This window comes from Hypanus sabinus, chromosome 4 (genome assembly GCF_030144855.1).
Source record: "Hypanus sabinus isolate sHypSab1 chromosome 4, sHypSab1.hap1, whole genome shotgun sequence".
Taxonomy (NCBI): Eukaryota; Metazoa; Chordata; class Chondrichthyes; order Myliobatiformes; family Dasyatidae; genus Hypanus; species Hypanus sabinus.
Genome location: NC_082709.1, coordinates 10180580 through 10205551, shown reverse-complemented (window position 1 = coordinate 10205551; position 24972 = coordinate 10180580). Strand labels below are relative to the sequence as shown.

Here is a 24972-nt window from a genome sequence, read left to right as displayed (position 1 = left end):
ACTTGGATTCGAACTCGGGAGCCTTTGCTCCGGAGTCCAGCGCTGATGCCATTGCACCACCAGCCAGCCAAATCAGGACTGCATAAACAATTTTAAATGAGTTTATCTAAGTGCCAACATTAATCCAACATATCCTCTGAGAAATGATGAAATGTACTTGAAACTTCTGCCATGACTTGCAGAAATTTTTTTCTTTCTCTGGCATGTTGACTTGGAATTGGTTTGTTGTTGTCGTTATCACCAAGTTTGTCCATTATTTGCCGTGTCGTATGACATGTGTGATCATAGTCTTTCCATGACCATGATTGTTCTTGGCAAATTCTTCTACAAAAGTGGTTTGCCGTTGCCTTCTTCTGGACAGTGTCTTTACAAGACAGGTGACCCCAGCCATTATCAATACACTTCAGAGATTGTCTACTTGGCGTCAGTGGTCACATAACCAGGGCTTGTGATATGCACCAGCTGCTCATACGATCATCCACCACCTGCTCCCATGACTTCATGTGACCCTGACTGGGGGGAGGTGGGCTAAGCAGGCATTACATCTGCCCAAGGGTGAGCTGCAAGCTAGTGGAGGGAAGGAGCACCTTACACCTCCCTTCATCAGGCCCAGTCCTGATGTTTACTCTTGTCCATAGATGCGGTCTGACCTGCTGAGTTCCTCCAGCATTTTGTTTGTGTTGCTTTGGATTTCCAGCATTGGCAGATTTTCTTGTGTTTATCAATGAAATGCTACTTTTATTCATTAATATACTTTATTACGTGACATTATGCTTCAGTTTTAATACAGTATAGGGAAATAAGTGGGGGGGGGGGGGGGGGGATTGTGACCAAGAGGAATGTATGAGAGCCAGTATGATCCCACAAGACCAAATTATCTCCTACTTTGTAAGAATATACTCCGATGTTCATGCTTATAACAGAAAGAAAAAGGGTTCTTACCCAAACCACCCACTGGAACCATAGCTTCTGAATGGTCGCTCTCATTTAAGTTGAAACCTCGGATAACATTCAACTGGGAGACAATCACAAATGATTCAACTGATGAGCAGGTCCTTGCGTCTGGATTCCTGCGGTAGCCCATAGTACAGTCACAAGTGTATGCTCCACTGGGTCGGGGTAGGCAGAGTTGCTCGCATGCTCCAAAGTTGTGACTACACCCATTGGAAGAACCAGCCGACTCTAACATGATCAAAATACAAAATGCATGCAGTTAGACTAAACAAGTGCTTATGGAGCATGTTAGGTTGCCATGTTTCCCCAAAGTTGCACAACCAAAGAAATATACTTCCAATGTCGTCACAGTTGTTATAAAGACAACTAACTTGAACACAATAACCTTCAATGAATGTAATAATTGATTACTATTTAATAGTAAGATAGCACTTCTAGTGAAGGGTTTTGTCATGTCCATGGTAATCGGAGGCTTTGGGAATTCATAAAGGGGCCTCCATGTTTTGGTGGTCAAAGTGAGCATAAAAGGCACTGAGCCCATCTGGAGGTGAAGCTTTGTTGTCACTTATGCCACTTGATTTCCTTCTGTAGGAGGTGATAGTATTCAAGCCCTGCCACTACTGTCAAGCTGTAGTGATTCAAGTTTGGTCCAGAGATAGCTTTCTGGAGATTGTACCTGGATCTCTTGTATTTTAATTGATCTCCAGCCTTAAATGCCACTGATCGGGCCTTCAGCAGACTGTGATCACATGGTTCATCCAGCACTTCTGGCTGGGGTAGCCTCTGAATGATTTTGTAGGGAAACACTTGTGTATGACTGCTCTGATAAAGTCTGTGACAACCATGGTGTATTGGTCCTTGCCTATACCAGGTAGGACATCTGCTGAGTGATCAGATTTCCCAAAATGCCTAGAACAGTAAACATTCCTACTTGTAGTACAGAGTGGTTGATTGTGTTTGGATCCCTGCAGCTGCAGGTGATCTGTTGATAATAAGTGAGCAGAGATTTCTTCAAAAAAACCTGATTGAAGTCCTGGACAATGATCTGAAAGGCATCGGGGTAGGCTGTTTCTTGATTGCTAACAGTGGCTTATGGGCCTGCTCAATGTTGGCATTTTCATGGTATGTAAACTGCAGTTAGGATTGCAGAGGAGAACTCTCTTAGTAAAAATCAAGGATGGGAAAAGTTCTAAAGGAAGTTAATAACTTCTGTCTGTATGCATGAACATTGACCAAATATGTTAGGTCAATAAAATTTTCCATTTAGGACCATGTCATGGGGCATTCTGAATACATTAGTCTCTTAGCCATTCCATTCTGTTACCTGTTTATTTCTGTCCTGGAAAGTTTTCTGTTTTTTCTTTTAAAATGAGTAGCAACAGGCCAAGGTTAATGTTAGAGAAATGGGCTGCTTGCTTCTCTGCCTGCATCATTTTAAACAGTTTGTTTCTGTTTGGACAATACCAGTGAGGACTAAGTGTGAAATAATTAGTTGTCATTGGGGCACCAAACTGCCAAAAGCATTCACCATTACTCAGTTCATTCATTCTATGCCATGTTGTATGACATGAGTGATCTTGGTCTTTCCATGACCATCATTGTACTTGACAAACTTTCCTACAGAAGTGGTTTGCCATTGCCTTCTATTGGGCAGTGTCTTTACAAGACGGAAGATCCCCAGCCATTATCAATACTCTTCAGAGATTATGCATATGATTGCAATCTATGCAACATCAATGCATAAATCTCTGCATAAAGTACGTAAATGAAAATCCTGACTGAAGTATGCAGGGCAAAACCATGAAGTGTTCAGTGTAGGGTCAGTGTAATTGAATTTTCAGCATAATATTTTGTTCAAAATATGATGCATTTGGGTGGTGTACTACTGAGACTATTACTCCTGATACATGCATGTTTCAGGCAAAAAAAATCTCTAGGTTAGTTAACTCATTCAGTTAATAGGAACCCTCATGCATGGTAATTTGCAAGTTGAGCTGGTGGTGAGGAAGGCAAATGCAATGTTAGAATTTATTTTGTGAAGACTAGAATATAAAAGCAAGGATGTAATGCTGAGGCTTATAAGGCACTGGTGGGGCCTCACCTGGAGAACTGTGAGCAGCTTTAGGCCTCTTATCTAAGAAAAGATGTGCTGACATTGGAGAAGATTCAAAGGAGGTTCACGAAAATGATTCCAGGATTGAAAGGCTTGCTATATGAAGTGTGTTTAATGGCTCAGGGCCTATACTCACTGGAATTCAAATGAATGGTGGGGGGAGGGGAGGATCTATTTTATATCTATCGAATGCTGAAAGGCCTTGATGGAGTAGATGTGGAGTGGACGTTTCCTGTGGTAGGTGAGTCTAAGACCAGGGAACACAGCCTCAGAATAGAGGGATGAACATTTAGAGAGGAGATGAGGAGGAATTTCTTTAGTCAGAGAGTGGTGAATCTGTGGAATTCATTGCCTCAGGTGGTTATGGAGGCAATGTCATCAAATATATTTAAGGCGGAGGTTGATTGATCCTTGATCAGTCAGGGCATGAAGGTTTACGGGGAGAAGACACGAGAATGGGGCTGAAAGGGAAACGTATACGCCTACAAGAGGAGAGGCTGTACTTGATTTGGTATTGGGAAATGAATCTGGTCAGTTGTCAGTTCGCTCAATGGGAGAACATTTTGGAGATAGTGATCACAATTCTATCTCCTTTACCACAGCATTGGAGAGGGATAGAAACAGACAAGTTAGGAAAACATTTAATTGGAATGTTTTCAATTCCAAGTAAAGCGAAGTATGAAGCTATCAGGCAGGAACTTGGAAACATAAACTGGGAACAGATGTTCTCAGGGAAATGTACGGCAGAAATATGGCAAGATGTTCAGGGGATATTCGAGTGGTATTCTGCCAATGAGACAGGATCAGGGGATGGTAGTGTACAGGAAACATGGTGTACAAAGGCTGTTGAAAATCTAGTCAAGAAGAAAAGCTTACGAAAGGTTAAAAAAAACTAGGTAATGATAGAGATCTAGAAGATTATAAGGTTAGCAGAAAGGAGCTTAAAGTATGTGAAGAGCAAGAGGATAAGACATGACAGAATAGGGCCAATCAAGTGTGACAGTGGAAAAGTGTGTATGGAACCGGAGGAGACAACAGAGGTACTTAATGAATACTTTGCTTCAGTATTCACTACGGAAAAGGATATTGGTGATTGTAAGGACGACTTACAGTGGATTGAAAAGCTTGAGCATATAGACATTAAGAAAGAGGATGTGCTGGTGGTTTTGGGAAGCATCAAGTTGGATAAGTATCCGGGACCAGACGAGATGCACTCCAGGCTACTGTGGGAGGCGAGGAAGGAGATTGGAAGATTGCTGAGCCTCTGGCAATGATCTTTGCATCATCAATGGGGACGGGAGAGGTTCCGGAGGATTAAATGGTTGCAGATGTTGTTGCCTTATTCAAAAAAATGAGTAGAGATAGCCCAGCAAATTACAGGCCAGTGAGTATTACTTCAGTGGTTGGTAAGTTGATGGAAAAGATCTTGAGAGGCAGAATATACAAAAATTTGGTGAGGCATAACATGATTAGGAATACTCAGCATGGTTTTGTCAAAGGCAGGTCATGCCTTTCGAGCCTGATTGGATTTTTTGACAATGTGATTAAACATGTTGATGAAGGCAGAGCAGAAGTTGTAGTGTATATGGATTTCAGCAAGGTTTTTGATAAGTTACCCCATGGAAGGATGGATGAGGAACTGGAGGGATGGGTTAGTAAATTTGCTGATGACACAAAGGTTGGAGGTGTTGTGGATAGTGTGGAGGGCTGTCAGAGGTTACAGTGGGACATTAATAAGATGCAAAACTGGGCTGAGAAGTGGCAGCTAGAGTTCAACCCAGATAAGTGTGAGGTGGTTCATTTTGGTAGGTGAAATATTATGGCAGAGTATAGTATTAATGGTAAGACTCTTGGCAGTGTGGAGGATCAGAGGGATCTTGGGGTCCAAGTCCATAGGACACTCAAAGCTGCTGCACAGATTGACTCTGTGGTTAAGAAAGCATATGGTGCATTAACCTTCATCAACCGTGAGATTGAGTTTAAAAGCCGAGAGGTAATGTTACAGCTATATAAGACCCTGGTCAGACCCCACTTGGAGTACTGTGCTCATTTCTGGTCACCTCACTATAGAAAGGATGTGAAAACCATAGAAAGGATGCAGAGGAGATTTACAAGGATGTTGCCTGGATTGGGGAGCATGCCTTATGATAACAGGTTGAGTGAACTTGGCCTTTCCGCCTTGGAGTTGCGGAGAATGAGAGGTGATCTGATAGAGGTGTATAAGATCTACAACTTGATTGATGGCATTGATTGTGTGGATAGTCAGAGGCTTTTTCCCAGGGCTGAAATGGCTAACATGAGGGGGCACAGTTTTAAGGTGCTGGGGAATAGGTACAGAGATGTCAGGGGTAAGTTTTTTTACGCAGAGAGTGGTGAGGGTGTGGGATGGCCTGCCAGCAATGGTAGTGAAGGCAGATATGATAGGGTCTTTTAAGAGACTCCTGGATAGGTGTATGGAACTTAGAAAAATAGAGGGCTATGGATAAGCTTAGGTAATTTCTAAAGTTAGTACATGTTGGGCACAGCATTGTGGGCTGAACGATCTGTATTGTGCTGTAGGTTTTTTATGTTTCTATGATGAAATGGCAGAGCAGACTCGATAGGGCAAACAGCCTGATTCTACTCCTATATCTTATGGCCTTATAGACACTGGCTACCATTGTGTACATCCTTTCCTCGCACTGCATCTTCCATCCACACTTCCACATACCAAATGCTACCATCCTGATCTTCACCTCCTCCAGCCCCCACCTTCCACCAACTCCCCAGTCCCCAGGCTGAGCAGGTGAGAAGGGCTCTGGGGAAACTCAGACACAGCAAAGCATTGGGACTGGATGGTGTGAATATCGAGTTTGCCCCACCTTTCAATCATGGCTGATTCTTTTTCTTTTAAACCCTCCTCAGCCTCACTCCCTAGCCTTCTCCCTGTAACCTTTAATATCACGTCTAATCAAGAACCAATCAAGCTTTGCCTTAAATACACTCAACTACCTGGCCTCCACAGCTGCCTGTGGTATTAAATTCCCCAAATTCACCACCATCTGGCTAAAGAAATTTCTTTGCATCTCTCTTTTAAATGGACGCCCCTCTATCCTGAGGCTGTGCCCTCTTGTCCTAGGCTCCCCCACCATGGGAATCATCTTTTCCACATCTGCTCTGTCTAGGCCTTTCAACATTCAAAATATTTCCATAAGCCCGTAAGGCGTAGAAGTAGAATTAGGCCAGCTGGCCCATCGAGTCTGCTCAGCCATTTAATCATGGCTGATCCTTTTTGTCTAACTCCTCCTCAACCCCAGTTCCTGGCCTTCTCCCTGTAACCTTTGATGCCATGTCCAATCAAGAACCTATCAATGTCTGCCTTAAATACACCCAACGACCCGGTCTCCACAGCTGCATGAGGCAACAAATTCCACAGTTTCACCACCCTTTGGCTAAAGACATTTCTCTGCATCTCTGTTTTGAAAGAGTGCCCCTCTATCCTGAGGCTATACCCTCTTGTCCTAGACTCTCCCGCTATGGGAAAAATCCTTTCCACATTTACTCTGACTAGGCCTTTCAACATTCAAAAGGTTTCAATGAGATCACCATTCATCTTTCTAAATTCCAGTGTGAACAGACCCAGAGCTATCCAACATTCCTTGTATGATAACCCTTTCATTCTGGAATCACCCTTGTGAACCTCCTAAGGACACTCTCCAATGCTAGCACATCTTTTCTAAGGGGCCCAAAAATGTTCACAATACTCAAAGTGAGGCCTCACCGGTGCCTTATAAAGCCTCAGCATCACATCCTGCTCTTGTATTCTAGACCTCCTGAAATGAATGCTGACTATAAGCAGCACTGGGGTCCCACAGGGGACTGTATTGGCTCAATTCCTATTTACCCTGTATACCTCAGACTTCCGATTTAGCAGTGTGTCATGTCATCTGCAGAAATCCTCTGAAGTCTCAGCAATAGTTGGGTGTATAAAGGGAGGACATGAAGATGAATGCAGGGCCCTAGTGGAGGACTTTGTCAAATGGTTCAAGCTGAATCATCCGCAGCTCAACATCAGTATGACAAAGGAGATGAAGACCTTCAGGAAGACCAAGCCTGCACTGCTCCTTGTTACTATTGATGGTGAGGACGTGGATGGGGTGAGGATCTACAAGTACCTGTGGGTGCACCTGGATGACAGACTCGAGTGCAGCACCAACACAGAATCTGTATATAAGAAGGGTCAGAGTTTCTTCTATTTCCTGAGGAGACTGTGGTCCTTTCCTTCAAATGTTCTACCAGTCTGCTGTAGAATCTTCTATGCGGTGGTGTGCTGGGGCAATGGCATCAACATGGGTAATGTCAATAGGATAAATACACTGATTAGAAAGGCTAGTTCTGTTATGGGAGTCAAACTGGACACACTGGAGGCTGTGGTAAGAATGCTACGGAAAGTCCTGACAATCTGGACAATGTTTCTCACCCTCTGCATGCCACCTTGGCTGAACAGAGGAGAACTTTTGGTAATAGACTAAATCAACTGTGTTGCTCCAAAGAGCGCTATATGAGGTAAATCTTACCCTTGGCCATTAGGCTCTATAACCGATAGCTGGAGAAATGATGACCCCCACCTGTGAGGGTGTTTGTGGTAACTTATTTTTATTCTTTCTTACTTCTCTTCTAATATTTGTATATCTGTGCACTTGTAATGCTACCCTGACACTGCAATTTCCTTTGGGATTCAACAAATGGAGAAATAATTAACATGTGCCTTTGGTATTTGTATGAAGGTATTGTAACAGAAACAGTGAAGAATAAAATGTCACTTGAACGTGCTTAGTATTCAACATTAACATCACAACTTGGAACTAATTAACAGAGGCCAATGAGAGTGGTAGCTGTGTGGAATGAGCTTCCAGTAGAAGTGGTAGAGGCAGGTTCGTATTGACATTTAAAGCAAAATTGGATAGGTATGTGGACAGGAAAGGAATGGAGGGTTATGGGCTGAGTGCGGACCAGTGGGACTAGGTGAGTGTAAGCGTCAGCACGGACTAGAAGGGCCAAGCTGGCCTGTTTCCGTGCTGTAATTGTTATATGGTTATATGGAAAGTATATAGTCACATGAAATACCAAAATAGTTGACAAATAGAACATAGAACAGCAAATCACAGGAATAGGCTCTTTGTCCACAATGTTGTGCCAAACCAATCAAATTATAATCAAATAGCTAACTCAACTAATCTGTTCTGCCTACACAATGTCCATGTACCTCCATTATCCTCACATTCATGTGCTTACTTAAATGTCTATAATGTTTTTGTCTCTACCACTACCCCAGAGCAACGCATTCCAGGCATCCACCAGTCTCTGTGGAAAAAAACTAGCTCCTCCCAGCTCCTTTGAAATTATCTCTTCTCACCTTAGATGCATGCCATCTGGTAAATAGACATTTTAACCCCTGGAAAAAGATACTGTCTGTCTAGTCTAGCTATGGCTTTCATAATCATATAAACCTTTATCAGATCTCCCCACAGCTTCCACCGCCCCAGGGAAAACAAATAACTCAACGTGGTCCAATCTCTTGCTGAAGTACATGCCCTCTAATCCAGACAAAATCCTGGTGCCCCTTTTCTGCACCCAAAACCTTGACATCCTTCCTATGATGGGGCAAACAGAGCTGTACACAATACTCCAATTGTGGTCTAACTAGTTTTATAACTCTGCAGCATAACTTTCTGACTTTTGAACTCAACTAATAAAAGCAACCATGTCATAAGCTTTCTTAACCACCCTATTAACCAATTACCCATTTTCAGTGAGCTATGTACTTAGACTCCAAGATCCCTCTGCTAATCAATATTGTTAATGGTCTTTTCCTTAACTGTGTACTGTCTCTTCACATTTGACCTACCAAGGTCCAACACTTCACCACACACAAAATTCTGGAGTAACTCAATCCTGAAGAGGGTCTCCATCCTAAACGTTAACTGCGACCTGACCTGCTGAGTCCCTCCAGAATTTTGTGCGAGTTGCTTTGCACCTGCAACTGATCTAAATGTCATTGTATTCTTTGCCAGTCATCTATGCAATCCATAACCTTCATATCATCTGCAATCTTCGTATCATCTGCAAAATTACTAACTCATCCATCAATATTGTTTTCCAGGTCATTTATATACAGTACGTCACAAACAGCAGAGGTCCAGGTCCCAGCAGAGATCACTGCAGAACACCCCTAATCACAGATTACCAGCTACACAAAGTCCCTTCAACCACTACCCTCTTTCTTCAATGGGCAAGCTAGTTCTGCATTCAACGAACAATTCATCAAGGACCTCATGCATCTTAATCTTCTGGATGAGTATCCTATGTCAGGCCAGCACAGGCAGGCACCTCCCAGTCTACACCCAGCTAACAAGAGTCACCTGCCATTCGTTTCCAAATCATCACCTGCAACCTATTTGAACCCAACTCTCATCCACAATTCTTGTTCACTCATATGAACCAGCTGCTTCTAATGTTCAGTTACCCTGTCATGTTGAGTATGTTTTCTCGTGTTTCATGTGGCTTGTGATTTAGCAGTTTATTACCAAAATTTCATTTAGTGCTAAATCATCTCTGTTGCCCTGCTTTTGGGTTAAGTCTCTTCTGTATTACATGAAAGGATAAGTGAGCCAATGATTGACCCAGCAAAATATGCTCAGCTAAATTAAGTTAACCGTCAACAGGAGCATGAGATCCTGAAACAACAGCAAACCACTGACTATCTACTTGCCACTCTCAACCAACTCTCCATCTTGTTACAGCAACCCCATGCTGATCGTTCTTCTCCTTCGGTGCCCTGGACTCCAGAGGCAGGCTGCTTTGATGGATTCCCCAACCTGACGGCGTAACATCCTGTTCCAGAGTGTCTAACACTTAAAGCTCCAGCTATGTCTGTCTGTTACATACTGAGCCAAGATTGGATTCATCATTTCTCTCTTGACTGGGCAAGCATTGAACTGGGCTACCACTAGCTGGGACAATAAAACACCCATATGCAACCAATATGAAGATTTTACCACTGAGATGTGCTGGGCTTTTGACCATCTAGGAAGTAGATGGAGGCCTTAGATCGGATACTTCATCAGCATAAAGGCTCATGCTCAGTGCCAATTTACACTGTAGGATTCCGATTCCTCACAGTGGAGTGTGGTTGGAGTACAGATGCTATACCATGCTCTCTTGGAGCACTTGAAAGATGAGCCATCTACACAGGAGATGCCCAAAGATGTTAAAGGCTTAATCAGTCTATCCTTCTGAAATGACGAGTGTCTAATAAAACAATCCTCCCCATCATCAAGCCAGATCTCCAGCCTCATTTCCAGAACCATTTCAGGTGGCAGAACCTCCAACACCTCAGGAACCCATGCAGGGAAGGAGAGCTTCCTTAATCCACCAAGAGCTTGGCAGTGGTTTAGAAACAACTTGTGAGCCTACTGCAGAGCAGCTGATCACCCACGCATCAAAAGTCCAGTGCGTCCGGGAAACAGCATCACTGAGGAAGAGCGAGAGGCCTTCAGTCTGGTCAACGACCCTGGCCCCCTTGTTCCAGCACTGCAGCCCAACTCACTGTCTCTGTCCTTCTCCACACCCTGATGGCTCTGCACACACAGCAGGCTTTGGTGGATTCCCGCATAGCAGGCAACTTTCTGGACCAGATTCTATGTATGCAACTTGGACTCCCTACCAAGCCTACACCCCACACCTTTGGTACCACAGCCATTGACTGATGTCCCTTGTGGTCTGGGATAGTCAGAGCATGCACATGACCTGTGTCAGTGAACATTGGAGAGCATTGCGAGTCTGTCCAATTCCTCCTTATTGACTCGCCCTAAGTTCCTCTTGTCCTGGGTTACTCCTGGCTCTCCACTCACGACTCTCATTTTGTTTGCTCATCCAGATCACTAATGAGTTAGTGACCCATCTGCCTGCAACCTCAGCTAACTTCATCCTGTAAATCTGTGGAGACAGAGGAAACTTTCAAACTCACCAAACTCCCGCAGGAAGGCCACAACTTAGCCGTTGACTTCAGTAAAAGGGAAGCCAGCACCGTGATGCCTCACAAACCACACAACTGCACAATCGACCTCCTCCCAGGTACCAGGCCTCCCTGAAGTCACCTGCTTTCTCTCTCCCCTCCTGAGACACAAGCCCTGAATCCTCATATTGGCAAAGTACTACAGCATAGCATTTGATGATTCTAGGCTGCAGCCAGTGCTGGATTCTTCTTTTTTGAAAAGAAAGATGAGGGTCTTTATCCCTGCATCAACCACCATGTATTCAACAAAATCATCATTAAGGACCACTACCCTCTCTCCTTGATGGATGGAACATTCAAAGCACTCTGCAGGTCCCAAACTAGATCTATGGAGTACATATCCACCAGAGGGATAAGTGGAAGAATGCTTTTGTAAGATTCACTGGTCTCTTTGAATAATTCATGATGCTTAGGATGGTGGTGAATATTGGTAGCTCAAGTTGAGGCATTTGATGTTGCAGTGTTTGCCAAGCTTGGCAATTAACTTGCAGAAGTTTCATCACCAGTCGAGGTGACATCCAAAGGAATGTCAATGGAATCACCGATATCCGGCTTCACTGCCGAGGCTGTCATGCAAAGGCTAGAAAGTATAACACTTCCAGTCCTCAAGCTCAAACTCTGGGTAGGGTTCATAAATGATACTTTGTCATACTCAAACAAAACGAAATAGGCAACATATTGGGCGACATCAAGTTTACAATGGAAAGAGAAAGTAACAACTGACTTGCATTCCTGGATGTACTTGTCATGAGAAGGACAGATGGTACGTTACTGACATCCGTCTACTGGAAGGGTATACACACAGACTGTGAATTGAACTACCATAGCAAACACCCAGCCTACCACAAGCAAAGCTGCATTCCCATCCCTTTGAGAGAGTACTAACACGCTGGGCCAGGGAAGAAAAGTGCTCCAGAACAACAGTTAGCCACGGAATTTCATCAGGAGATCCTTACTAAGGAGAGAAAGTCGCACAGACGTTACTCAACATGCATTGAAATGCACAATTTTATCCTACATCAAGAACATCGCACAAATGACAGCTCAAATGTGCGAACCTCTCAATTGCTCACAAACCAACAGCGACTTTAAGGAAACTTGTCTCAAGAACCAAGGTACCATTAAAGACAATCAACAAAAGACGTGCGGTGTACAGGAGCACCTGTGGAGACTGCAACAAGAACTACATCAGACAGACTGGACACAAGCTCTCAATTCATTAATGCAAACACAAACTGGCAGTGTAGAGACATGATCTACCATCACTGACCTTGGTACATGAAAACTGAGAAGGACACCACTTTAACAGGGACACTCTGGAGGTTCTGGGGCAGGCAAATACGAAACAGGCACAAGAATTTTTAAAAGTGTGGTTCTCTCTGACAAGTCTGTAAACAAACATGTTTAAATGATGTCATCTACGAACCTCTAACAGCCAAGGCAATGCAAGCTAATTGAATTCAACTGAAGGGGTGGTCAACCAGGACCAAGGCAAGCAAACGCAAACGAGGGTGGGTGTGGGGAGGCAATATAAGTGGGAGTTCTCCCAGAGAGAAATGCTAACAATTGCTGATGAAACATCTACAAGCTGGTTGCCGAGCTTGGCAAACTCCACGATATCCAACTTCCTGATGCCTTTCAGACTTTCCAACAGTCTGGCCATTTTCAAAGCCTTCATCAATGAGACATGCTACACAAGTGTGTGCTTGTGTACCTCGCCAACATCCTCATCTTCTCCAAGGACCCCAAAAACTACGTCTGTTACATCCATTCAGTCCTTCAGAGTCTCATCAAAAACTAACTCCACTGCAAGTTAGAGAATTGTCAGTTCCACACCCCTGTCACTTCCTACCTGGATTACGTTCTTTCACCACAAGGTATAACCAAGGACCCAGAGAAATTGCACATTGAATGGAATCTGATTTTCCTGTGGTCCACTCTCCTCTCCTATCAGATTCCTCCTTCTTCAGCCCTTGATCTTTCCCACCCACCTGGCTTCACCAATCACCTTCTAGCTGTCCTCCTTCCTCTCTCCGCCTCCTTAGTCTAGCACCTTCCCCCTTCCTTTGCAGTCCTGGCCCAAAGAAGGGTCTTGACCCAAAATGTCAACTGTTTATTCATTTCTAGAGATGCTGCCTGACCTGCTTAGTTCCTCCTACATCTTGTGTGTGCTAATTTAAGTCAATGTTGGGATGCAGTAAATGCAACAATTAATCTTAACAGAGCAAGCTCCCACAAATACGATGTAGGTGAATATCCATTCTAGTGATATTAGTTGAGTGAGAAAGTTTGGTAAAACTTTGGAGATAAGTCCCATGCTCTTCTTTAAAACAGAGTTAAGAATTGCATGACCTCCTGTACCAGGTCAGGTAATAGGGCAGCACTTGCAACACTCCAGCAATTCCTTGGTACTCCACTTGAGTATCAGTCTCTACAACAGAATGAAAACTCACCATTTTCTGGTTCAGAGACAAAGTCCCACCAGCTAGGCAGTATTTAACTCACATAAAATATTGAAATATTATATGAGTGCTTTGGTTAAAGTAACAAGAGATTAAAGTGATTTTTGTAGACCCAGCCAACTTTTTCCAGTTTGTCCATCAAACAGCTTATTTTTCTTTTTCTCACATCTCTCTTTTCTTTTCAATATGGCTGGGGTCCTGTCAGAGTCTATGATCTACCATTACAACTCAAACTATGGTCTCCATGAGCCATGGGTTCTCCTTCTGGCCAACCTGATGTTTCAATATCTCCAGGAGTGGCCTGGAAGATGTGCGTCTCTGGGAAGCAGCCCAGTGGACAAGCCGGTTCTTCACTGATGACGCCAACTGAAGCATTGTAGGAAACTGAAACATCGGGACAGCAAGCAGTATGCACTGCCATCAGAAGAAAGCCTTGTACTCCAGCAATCCTCTCTTTTAATGGTGAATGAGAGCCTGTTGATCCTCGATGAGGGACTTGGAGAAGCGATATGGAAAATTGTAACTTTGCTCTCATTGTTACAGGAGCGATCTGTCTATTCTTCTCCCTCACTAGTGTGAGAGCCTGTCTGAGATACCAAAGTACTGGCTTATGGACTGTAATTTTTGATTGACTCTAGATCAAGGTTACTTTGGGTGCTTTTGATATTGCTCAGATGGTGGGAGGGGTGAGGCAGGGGAGGAGGCCGGTGCAAGTAGGGGAGAGGGATGCTTGCACATGGGAGGGGAGGAAGAGCATTGGGATTCTGATGTTTCTATCATTTGGGTTTTTTTCTGTTTCATGGATATCTGCGAACAGTAAGAATTTCAGATTGTATACTGTATACATGCTCTGATATAGAAACTGAACCTTTTGTACCATTTGAATAGCTCTGCACAATTTACATTTCACTACTATGGTGTAACACCAAAGGAGTTTATTTAACACTCAGCCTGTGACAAGTTGTACTCACTGTCTCGGAAGTGAACTCTGAGGGACATCAACCCCGCGATATTATTCCTCATCACAACTGGATTTTCACCGGTGTTCTTGTCCACGCGCTCAATGACTTCGTAATCGCTATCTGCGTAGTAAAGGAAGTTCTTGTATATGGCTATTCCCCATGGGTGAGAAAGGTGGCTGACTATGGTCACTCGGTTTAACCCATTTAGATCACCTCGTTCAATCTATTTGGACAACATAAAATTATTAATAAAAACAGAACGTCCTTGAAATGCTCAGTAGATCTGGCAGCATCTGTGAAGAAAGAAATAGAGTTAATATTTCAGGATGAATTTTTCTCATAACTGGAAAGAAAAGATAAAAATGTAAAATGCAGAGAAGGTACAGAGGGAAGGAAAGATTAAGAAGGATAATTAAGAGTTGTAGACAAAGGGGATTAATAGTTAAAGCGAATGATGATGCGGGGCAAAAAAAGGAGCAAAAAGGAACTGAATGAGGGATAAATGTTTGAAAGGTTTCCATGGTGTTTCTCTTCTTCACGGCTGTCTGTGGGAAGACAAATCTCAGGGTTGTATACGATATGCATACTTTGATAATAAATGGACTTTGAATCTTTGAAATGGTAACAGCAAAATCATTTACCTGATATTATCGGCATTGACACTAGAACAGGGGTTCCCAACCTGGGGCCCATGGACTTCTCAGTTAAAGATATTAGTCCATTGCATAAAAAAGGTTGGGAACCCCTGCTCTGGAAACACGTAATGCAGTTAACAGAGAGCTGAGGTGTTATACTTGAGTTTACAGGTAAGTTTCCTTTGAAGAGTGAAAGCAGCTGAGAGCTGAGTGGGGTGGGTAGTTAATGCAACGGATGCTGAAAGCTCAGGGTTGTATTTACAGACTGAACAAAGATTTATCATCATTGACATAAACTGTACCATGAAAGTCAATCCTTTTGTGCCAACTCTTCAGTGCAAGATGTAAAACCGTCAACAAAGTAGTCGCATATTCAATGTCAGGTCTCTACTATATGGAGGAGACAGTATTGTGAGTATTGTACTCAAAATGTTCCCTGAATAAATATGCAAATTGCAGTTTCATCTGAAATACACGTTTAGTAATGTGATAGGTGTTTGCTTCCTGGGTCAGCGGGACCCATCCTTTGCCAAATAGTTGTAAGTAAACTTATGACTAAATGTTTAGCTTCTGGTCATAAATGGGAGTCAATCTTCAGTTTTTTACATGTAAACCATTTAGATTGCCTCGTTCAATCTATTTGGACAACATAGAATTATTAATAAAAACAGAACGTGCTTGAAATGTTCAGTAGATCTGGAGCGTCTGTGAAGAAAAAAATAAAGTTAATGTTTCAGGATGAAGCAGTATCAGTTTAAAGTTAAAACAAAGTACTGTCTATAGAGCAGCTTTGCAAACAAGCTCGGTCTATGGAACAGATGCTAACGCACAATACCGGTCTTGCTGTTCAAGAGATGCAGCATAAGACAATGGGTTGTGTAATTTAGCATGCTTCAAAGGAGACAAACTTGCTAAGTTGTTTAATTCAAGGAAGCTTGCAGACCAGATGGAAACAAATACTTGGGAGTTTTAAGTATTTGAGGAAGTTAGCTTCACAACATTAAATGTCTTCACAAAATTTATAAACTGTTTTTGTAAAAAGTCTGCAGAAATATCACATGTGTAAAGTCAACCAAGCAATAAAGAAACTGTATAAGTGTATAGAGCATCAGGAAAGGGGTAAGGAACATCAAGAAGCATGAAAGAAACACTGCGTGAACTAGAGACCATTCCTCTACCTTCGATTTCTGTGATGAGCAATTTGTTCATCTGCATTGAGCAAATGCAGATTGATGGCATGTCTTTTTTAGTTTATAGGAATTGGATTTTGGAAATCCTTTGTTTTAGAAATGTTTTGTAATTTGGAGATGTTTAAGATAGAAATACTCTGAGTTTTAAACATGTCCTAAAAATGTTGTCTGGATTTAAAGGTATATCGTTGAAAATAAATGAACTGTGCTTTAAACTACTTTGTTAGCTGGAAGTATCTTCTCCTTAGGAGGGAGAGAGGACCCACCATTCAAATAGAGGGTATTTACAGCTAAACACCATGGAGTGAACTAGTCTTTGAAGATTGGGTAGTTACAGCGTGTGCACTCATGGATATTTATATTCGATAGGAATTAAAGTCTTTGTTTGAGTTTAGAACTTCACAGTCAGCAAAACTCAATACCAACACAGCTGTACATAGTTAATGGGAAGAGGGTGAAGGATGGTGTTATATTTCCTGTGGTGAAGAGGAAGAAGTGTTGTAAATAATGTTGATTGAAACATGGTATAATAGAGAAACCAGACCTTTGGAATGTGACGAAAAGACAGAAGAGAATCATAGTTGCTGGTGGCATCATACAAATTATGTTTTCTTCATTGAGCCTCTGTGGTAACACTTTGAACCAATTGTCTTAACAGATATTCAGATATGAACTCAATTGTTAAATATCAGCTATTCATGTGTCAGCAAGTCTCAGACTTCCAAGCAACCATGTAAACCCAGAAAAAAATAACAGAGTTGGCACATCTGGTCTCCCAGTCTAGTCACGGGAAACATTACTGAATGCAGTAACTCCATGATGAAATGGGTGAAATGCACTTGGTACTCAGCCTATACTTTTAATCCAGTGATGATGGGCATTTGATTGGGCCTTAGGATAATTAGCTTGAGTCTACTGGCATACTTGCTTGACAGGAATTCTGTGAGGTGCTGAAGTTAATTCCTTCAGACTTGAAAGTAAGAAATGGTTAAAGATTATAAGCAAAGAGTCTCATGCATGTCCTAGACGATCCTGTCCACTCTAAGTAATTGATCAGTAACACATCAACTAACAAGAAACAGTAATATCATAAGGTTAAACAGCCACTATTTATTAAAATTATTATAAATTACTATGATTGCCCATTTAGATGGAAAGATTTTTACTCCTCATGTATGTGAAGGGTGTAAGAAATAAAGTCAATTCAATTCACTTAGCAAAATGGGAAGACGTTAGACAGGACTACTGGTTTGAAACTGCAAGATGGAAAAGGGGTATTGCACTGCAGAGGAAATCTGGGGCAGAAATTGCCACACAGGCCAGACCAATCTTACCCACTGAGTATTTTAGTATATAATCTTAACATAACTAATGTTTTAAAAAAATTAAAAGAATTCCCAGTAACAGCTAGAAATGCCATTTTGGGGGCTGGAGAGATTAGACAGATTGTGTCACAATCAGTAAGGTGAAGGAAACAGGAAATTACAAAGGGAGCCATGAGACACGTAGGAGTTCTAACAGGTGTACAGCACTTGTGAGGACTGGCAGAATGAGACGTAAGAAAAGCTGTAGCCATGGCAACAAATTTAACAAAATGAGTCAGAGGTATGAAAGAAAGATGTGGCAGAAATGACATTGCACAGGTAAGCAATCAAGTCATCCTTTATATGATGTATAAAAGTACACTTTTAATGCATTTCATAACCTAAGCAGTTGCCGTGTATTTTTCTAGTGATACAACAAAGATAAAATAACTAAGGGCCAAAACTAAGTCTAATTAAACAACTTTTTATTTATTTCCTCTTTCACTTATAGACCCATGTTTGCCATCCAGTTAGAACTAGATGAACGATGGATCATTTGGGAGGCTGAGGAGTTAATTGATGGGCCACACAGGGAGGAGGACACAGGTAACTGGGGGATCGTCAGGAGGGGGAAAGGGGATAAGCAGCCAGTGCTGAGCACCCCTGTGGCCATTTCCCTCAACAACAGCTATACCGCTTTGGATGACATAGTGGGAGAAAGCCACAGCAGTTAGGTCTCAGGCACTGTGACTCAGAAGGGAAGGAGGGAGAAGATTCCCCACTTCTTTGGATCTTTGCATCAGTTTTCTCTGTGGAAGACAATAGCAGTGTGCCAGAGGTCCGTGAGTGTCAGGGAGCAGGAGTGAATGTCATTGGTATTACAAAGGAAAAAGTGCTAGGCAAACTGAAAGGTCTTAAGATTGATGTCACCTGGACTAGATAGATTAGATCCCACAGTCCTGAGAGGTGTTGCTAAAGAAATAATGGATGCATAGGTCATGAACTTTCAAGAATCACTTGATTCTGGCACGTTCCTGGAGGACTGGAAGATTGCAAATGTCATTCCACTCTTTAAGAAGAGAGGAAGGCAAAAGAAAAGTTATAGGACAGTTAGCTTAATTTCTGTGGTTGGGAAAGTATTGGAGTCTATTATTAAAGATGAGATTTTGGGGTACTTGGAGACTAATTATAAAATAAATCAAAGTCAGCATAGTTTTTGTAAAGGGAAGTCTTGCCTGACAACTCTGTTAGAGCAAAAAAGAGGTAGTGGATGTCATTTACATGGATTTTCAGAAGGCACTTGATAAGGTGCCACACATGAGGCTGCTTAACAAGATAAAATCCTATGACAGTACAGGAAACATACTGGCACGGATAGAGGAATGGCTGACGGGCAGAAGGCAGTGAGTGAGAATAAAGGGGCCTTTTCTAGTTAGCTGCCAGTGACTAGTGGTGCTCCTCTAAGGTCAGCTACTTTTCACATTGTTTGTCAATAATTTGGATAATAGACTTGTTGACTTGGTGGCAAAGTTTGGGGATAATATGAAGACAGGTGAAAGGCTAGGTAGTGATGAGGATTTAGACAAATTGGAAGAATGGGCAAAAAAGTGGCAAATGGATTACAGAGTTGGAAAATGTATGATAATGCAATTTGTTAAAAGGAATAATAGTGTGGACAATTATCTAAATGGGGAGAAGGTTCAAACATCAGAGATGCAGAGGGATTTAGGAGTCCTCGTGCAAGACTCCCAGAAGGTTAATTTACAGGTTGAGTCTGTGATAAAGAAGGCAAATGAAATATTGGCATTTATTTCAAGGCATTTTATTAGAATACAGAATCAGGAAGATAATGCTGGGGCTCTATAAGACACTAGTCAGGCTGCACTTGCAATATCATCAAAAGTTTGGATTGTCATAGGAGAGAGTCCAGAGGAGGTTCACAAGGATGATTCTGGGAATGAAGGAGTTAACATACAAGGAACATTCAGCAGGTTTGGGTCTGTACTCACTGGAATTTAGAAGAAAGCAGGGGTATCTCATTGAAACCTACTAAATGTTGAAAGGTCTAGATAGGTGAATGAGGAGAGGATGTTTCCTTTGGCAGGACTATCCAGAAATACAGGCCACAGCCTCAAAATTGAGCAATGACCTTTTAGAACAGAGGTAAGGAGGAATTTTTTTTTTAGCTAGAGAGCAGTAAATCTGTGGAATGCTCTGCCACAGACTTCGATAGGGGCCACATCTGTGGGTATATTTTAGGCAGAAGTTGATAGTTTCCTGATTAGTCAGACCATCAAAGGATATGGCAAGAAGGCAGGTGTATGGGGTTGAGTGGGATCCAGGATCAGCCGTGATGGATTGGCGGAGCAGACTCAATGGGCTGAATGGCCTAATTCTGTTCCTATATCTTATGGTCTTACAGTGATAGGGGATCCCATTGTTGGAGGAGCTGTGGACCTGAAAAACACATCCAGATGGTTTGTTGCCTCCCAGGTGTCAGGGTCAGGGACATCTCAGATCAGGACCACAGCATTCTAAAGGGGGAGAGTGAGCAGCCAGAAGTTGTGATACTTATTAGTACCAATGACATAGGTAGATAAAGAAAAGGCAAAAGGTCCTGAAGAGACAATATAGAGCGTTAAATAGAAAGTTGAAAAACAGAACCTCTCTGATAGTAATTTCTGGATTGTTGTCTGTGCCATGTACCAGTGAGGGTAAAAATAGGATGATTTGACAGATTAATGCATGGCTGTGGAATTGGTGCAGGAGGCAGGGTTTCAGATCTTTAGATCATTACCTTCTGGGGGAGGTACGACCTGTAATAAAAGTACAGGTTACACCTGAACCTGAGGGGCACAAATATCATTGCAGACAGATTTGCTAGAATTGTTGGGGAGGGTTTAAACCGGGGTGGGCAAACTTTTTGACTTGTGGGCCACAAAGGGTTCTAAAATTTGACAGGGGGGCCGGACCAGGAACAGATGGACGGAGTGTTTTGGTAATACACCTCATAAGAGAAAATAAAATATCATGGGATATGTGGAAAACATGTGCTTTAATTTCAATTGAAAATGAACAAATGCATTACAACAAAATATCTGTCTTTGAAGTCCCATGGTATTTAGCTATTTATTGAAATGACTTTTAAAACACTGAAAATTAAATGAATAAAATACAGCTTTTTTAATAGTAAGTTATTATTTTAAAGCACCTAAAATTCTGTTATCCTTCAAGATATTATCATCATCACTCTCCTCCTGACTGTCTTTATTTCAAAATCGGTAGGAGATGCAGGTCTACTTGTCCTGCTCCTTCTTATTCAATTGTCCCCTGTGCCAAAACTCAACAACGACCAGCACAAAGACAGAACAGTGACAGCACGCCAGTATGCGGAGCGCGTTATTTGATCTGGAACTCATTTTTTATTTGGAGAACGTACGTGCACCTGCGCACTACTCATGTCCATCACTTAACAGAAAAGACATGTAACATGTAAGGCTGATTGAAAAAAATATTTTCAAATGCATTTTTTACATAACACAACGAAGAAACTTATTTTTAATTTCAGTGGGAACAGTGTTGTTGGTCTCCCTTTTTAGCCAGCGCATCAAAGTCTGGATTTAGTTTTGTTGTGGCGATTCTCAGGAAGGATCTGAGGTGTTGGTCAGTTAACTTGGATCTGTGGCTGGCTTTGTTGATGTTCATGACGCTGAACACCTGTTCACACAAATAGGTCGAGCCGAACAAAGAGTAAAGCGCAAATGTGGAGTAATACGCTGCACCTCAACAAAGGAAAATGTATATAGAGTGTGTCATCTATTGGGAAAACGCCAGAATTGCGGGGAAAAAATGTTAACAAGGTTTACTAATATAATTTCATCAAGTTCTGCGGGCCGCATTAAAAAGCTTAACGGGCCGCATATGGCCCGCGGGCCGTAGTTTGCCCATGCCTGGCTTAAACTAATTAGGCAGGAGAAAGGAACCAGAGTGACAGGCTGAGGATGGGACAGCTGGTATACAAGTAATACAGGGTGTCTTGGGGCTGGGAGAAAGGACAGGCAGATGATAAGGCAAAATTACAGCCATTGGGATGAGTTGAAGTGTAACACAGGAGCAAAATCGATAAATGTGATGAATACAGGACTGAAGGTGTTATATTTGAATGCACACAGTACACAGAATAAGGATCTTGTAGTGCATTTTGAAACTGGCAAGTATGATATTGTGTGCATTACTAAGTCATGGTGAAATAAGATAATTGTTAGGAGTTAAACATCCAAAGATACACATTGTGTCAAAAGGACGGACAGGCAGGCAGGTAGTCAGAGGGGTGGAGGTGGCTCTGTTGGTTTAAAAAAAAACAAATGAAATCAAATCCTTCAAAAGGTAACATTATGATCAGGAGATGTAGAATTTTTGTCGGAAAAGTTAAGAAACGACAAGAGTAAAAAGACCCTAATTGGAGTTATATACAGGCCTCCAAAAAGTAGCCAGGATGTGGGGTACAAATTACAATGGGAGATAGAAAAGGTGTGTCAAAGTCAACATTACACTAGTCATAAAGGATTCCAACATGCAAGTAGATTGGGAAAATCAAGTTGGTACTGGACCCCAAGAGAAAGAATTTGTAGAATGCCTAGACCATGGCTTTTTAGAGCTATGTGGTTGAACCCAGTAGGGGAAAGGCAATTCTGGATTAGACGTTGTGCAATGAAACAGACTTGAATAGGGAGGTTAATGTAAAGAAACGAGTGTGAAATGGTGATTATAATATAGTAGAATTCACCCTGAAGTTTCAACTCTGCTTCACATTCCCATTCAGATATGTCCATACATGGCCTCCTCTACTGCCATGATGAGGCCAAACTCCGGTTGGAGGAGCAACACCTCATATACCGTCTGGGTAGTCTCCAGCCCCTTGGTATGAACATCGAATTCTCCAACTTCCGGTAATTCCCTCCCTCTCCCTTCCCCGATTACACTTTCACTCTGCCTCCTCTTCTAGCTGCCTATCACCTCTCTCATGATTCTGCCTTCTTCTACCACCCATAGTGCTTTCTTTCCCCTTACATTCCTTCTTCACCTCTCTGGCCTATCCCCTCCCCCACCCCTTGATCTTTCCTCTGATTGGTTTTTCACCTGGCACCTTCCCCCTCCCCCCACCTTCTTTATAGGGCCCCTGCCCCCTCCTTCCTCAGTCCTGACGGAAGGTCTTGGCCCAAAATGTTGACTGATCCTTTCAATGGATGCCGCCCGACCTGCTGAGTTCATCCAGCTTGTTTGTATGTGTTGATTTGACCACAGCATCTGCAGTGTACTTTGTGTTTACCCTGAAGTTTGAGAGGTAGAAGCTGAAGTCAGATGTATCAGTCTTACAGTGGAGTAAATGAAATTACTGAGGCATGAGACAGAGGCTGGCTGAAGCTGATTGAAAGGGTACAGGAGTAGGAACAATAGCAAATTAGCAATGGCTGGAGTTCCTGGGGGCAATTCGGAAGTTGCAGGATAGATGCATCCCAAAGATAAAGTATTCTAAATGGAGGATGACACAATTGTGGCTGAAAAGAGAAGTCAAACACAGAATAAAAGGAAAAGAGAGAGCATATAATAAAATATTATCTTAGGAAAATATTGGGAAGTTCGAGGATTGGGAATCTTTTAAAAACCAACAGAAGGTAACTGGAAAAGCTATAAGCAGAGTAAAGATCAAATGTGAAGGTAAGCTGGGAAATAGTATAAAAGTGGATAACGAAACTGTTTTTCAGATATATAAAGAGTTAGAGGTGAGAGTGGATATAAGACCAGTGAAAAATTGTGCTGGAAATACAGTATCGGAGACAAGGAAATGCCAATGAACTGAGTATGTATTATACATCTGTCTTCACTGTGGAAGATACTAGTAGTATGCCAGGTATTCAAGAACGTCAGGGGCAGAAGTGAGTGAGTTGCTACTACTAAGGAGTAAGTTCTTGGAAAGCTGAAAGGTCTGAAGGTAGATACTGCAAGTCCCCTGGACCAGATGGCCTACACTCCAGGGTTCTGAAAGAGGTAGCTGAAGTGATTGTGGAGGCATTAGTAATGATCTTTCAAAAATCACTAGATTCTGGAATGGTTCCAGAGGTCTGGAAAATTGCAAATGTCAGTCCATTCTTTAAGAAGGGAGAGAGGCAGAAGAAAGGAAACTATAGGCTAATTAGCCTGACCTCAGTGGTTGGGAAGATGTTGTAGTCCAGTATTAAGGATGAGGTTTTGGGGTACTTGGCACATGATAAAATAGGCCAAAGTCAGCATGGTTTTCTTGACGGGAAATATTAATTGACAGATCTGTTGGAATTCTTTGAGGAAATAACAAGCAGGATAGACAAAGGAGAGTCAGTATATGCTACTTGGATTTTCAGAAGTCATTTGACAAGATCCCGCACATGAGGCTGCTTAACAATCTAAGAGCCTATGGTATTACAGGTAAAATACTAGCATGGATAGAAGTTTGGCTGACTGGCAGGGGGCAGAGTGTAAATATAGAGCCCTTTTCTGGTTGGCTGCCAGTGACTAGTGGTGTTACAGAAGGCGATGTTGGGATGTCTTGTTTTCACGTTATATTTCAATGATTTGGATGACAGAATTGACGGCCAAGTTTTCGGATGATACAAAGATAAGTGGAGAAGCCAGTAGTGATGAGGAAATATGGAGCGTACAGAAGGACTAAGACAGATTGGGAGAGTGGCCAGATAAGTGGCAGATGCAGTATGGTGTGGGTAAATGTATGGTCATGAATTTTGCTAGAAGGAATGAAGGCACAGACTATTTTCTAAATTGAGAGTAACTTCAAGAATCAGAGGTGCAAATAGATTTGGGAGTCCCTTATCTAAGAAGCGATGTGCCAGCATGGAGGGGTTCCAGAGGGGGTTCACCAGAATAACTATGGGAATGGAAGTGTTAACGTATGAGGAGTGTTCGATGGCTCTGGGCCTGTACACACTGGAGTTCAAACGAATGAGGGAGGATCTCATTGAAACCTATTGAATATTGAAAGGCCTAGATAGAGTGAACTTGGAGAGGATGTTTCTAATAGTGGGGGAGTCAAGGACCAGAATGCACAGCCTCAGAATAAAGAGACATCCATTTAGGACAGAGATGAGGTGGAATGTATTTAGCCAGTGTAGGAATAATGGTGCACTGTTCCCTGAAGGTGGAGTTTCATGTGGATAAGATGGTGAAGAAAGCTTTTGGTATGTTGGCCTTTATAAATCAGAGCACTGAGTACAGGAGTTGGGAAGTAATGTTAAAATTGTACAG

General features: G+C 42.3%; 1 protein-coding gene across 2 annotated transcripts in view; it reads right to left on the bottom strand.

Annotated features, from left to right (window-relative positions):
• The window catches only part of lrp2a (low density lipoprotein receptor-related protein 2a), a 393751-nt gene that overhangs the window by 204339 nt on the left and 164440 nt on the right, over nucleotides 1–24972 (bottom strand). For both annotated transcript variants that reach the window (XM_059966386.1, XM_059966387.1), the window contains exons 34-35: nucleotides 14557–14770; nucleotides 943–1182 (exon numbers count right to left, since the gene is read on the bottom strand). In XM_059966386.1, coding sequence (XP_059822369.1) covers nucleotides 943–1182; nucleotides 14557–14770 — 454 coding nt within the window. The remainder of the gene's footprint in view (nucleotides 1–942; nucleotides 1183–14556; nucleotides 14771–24972) is intronic.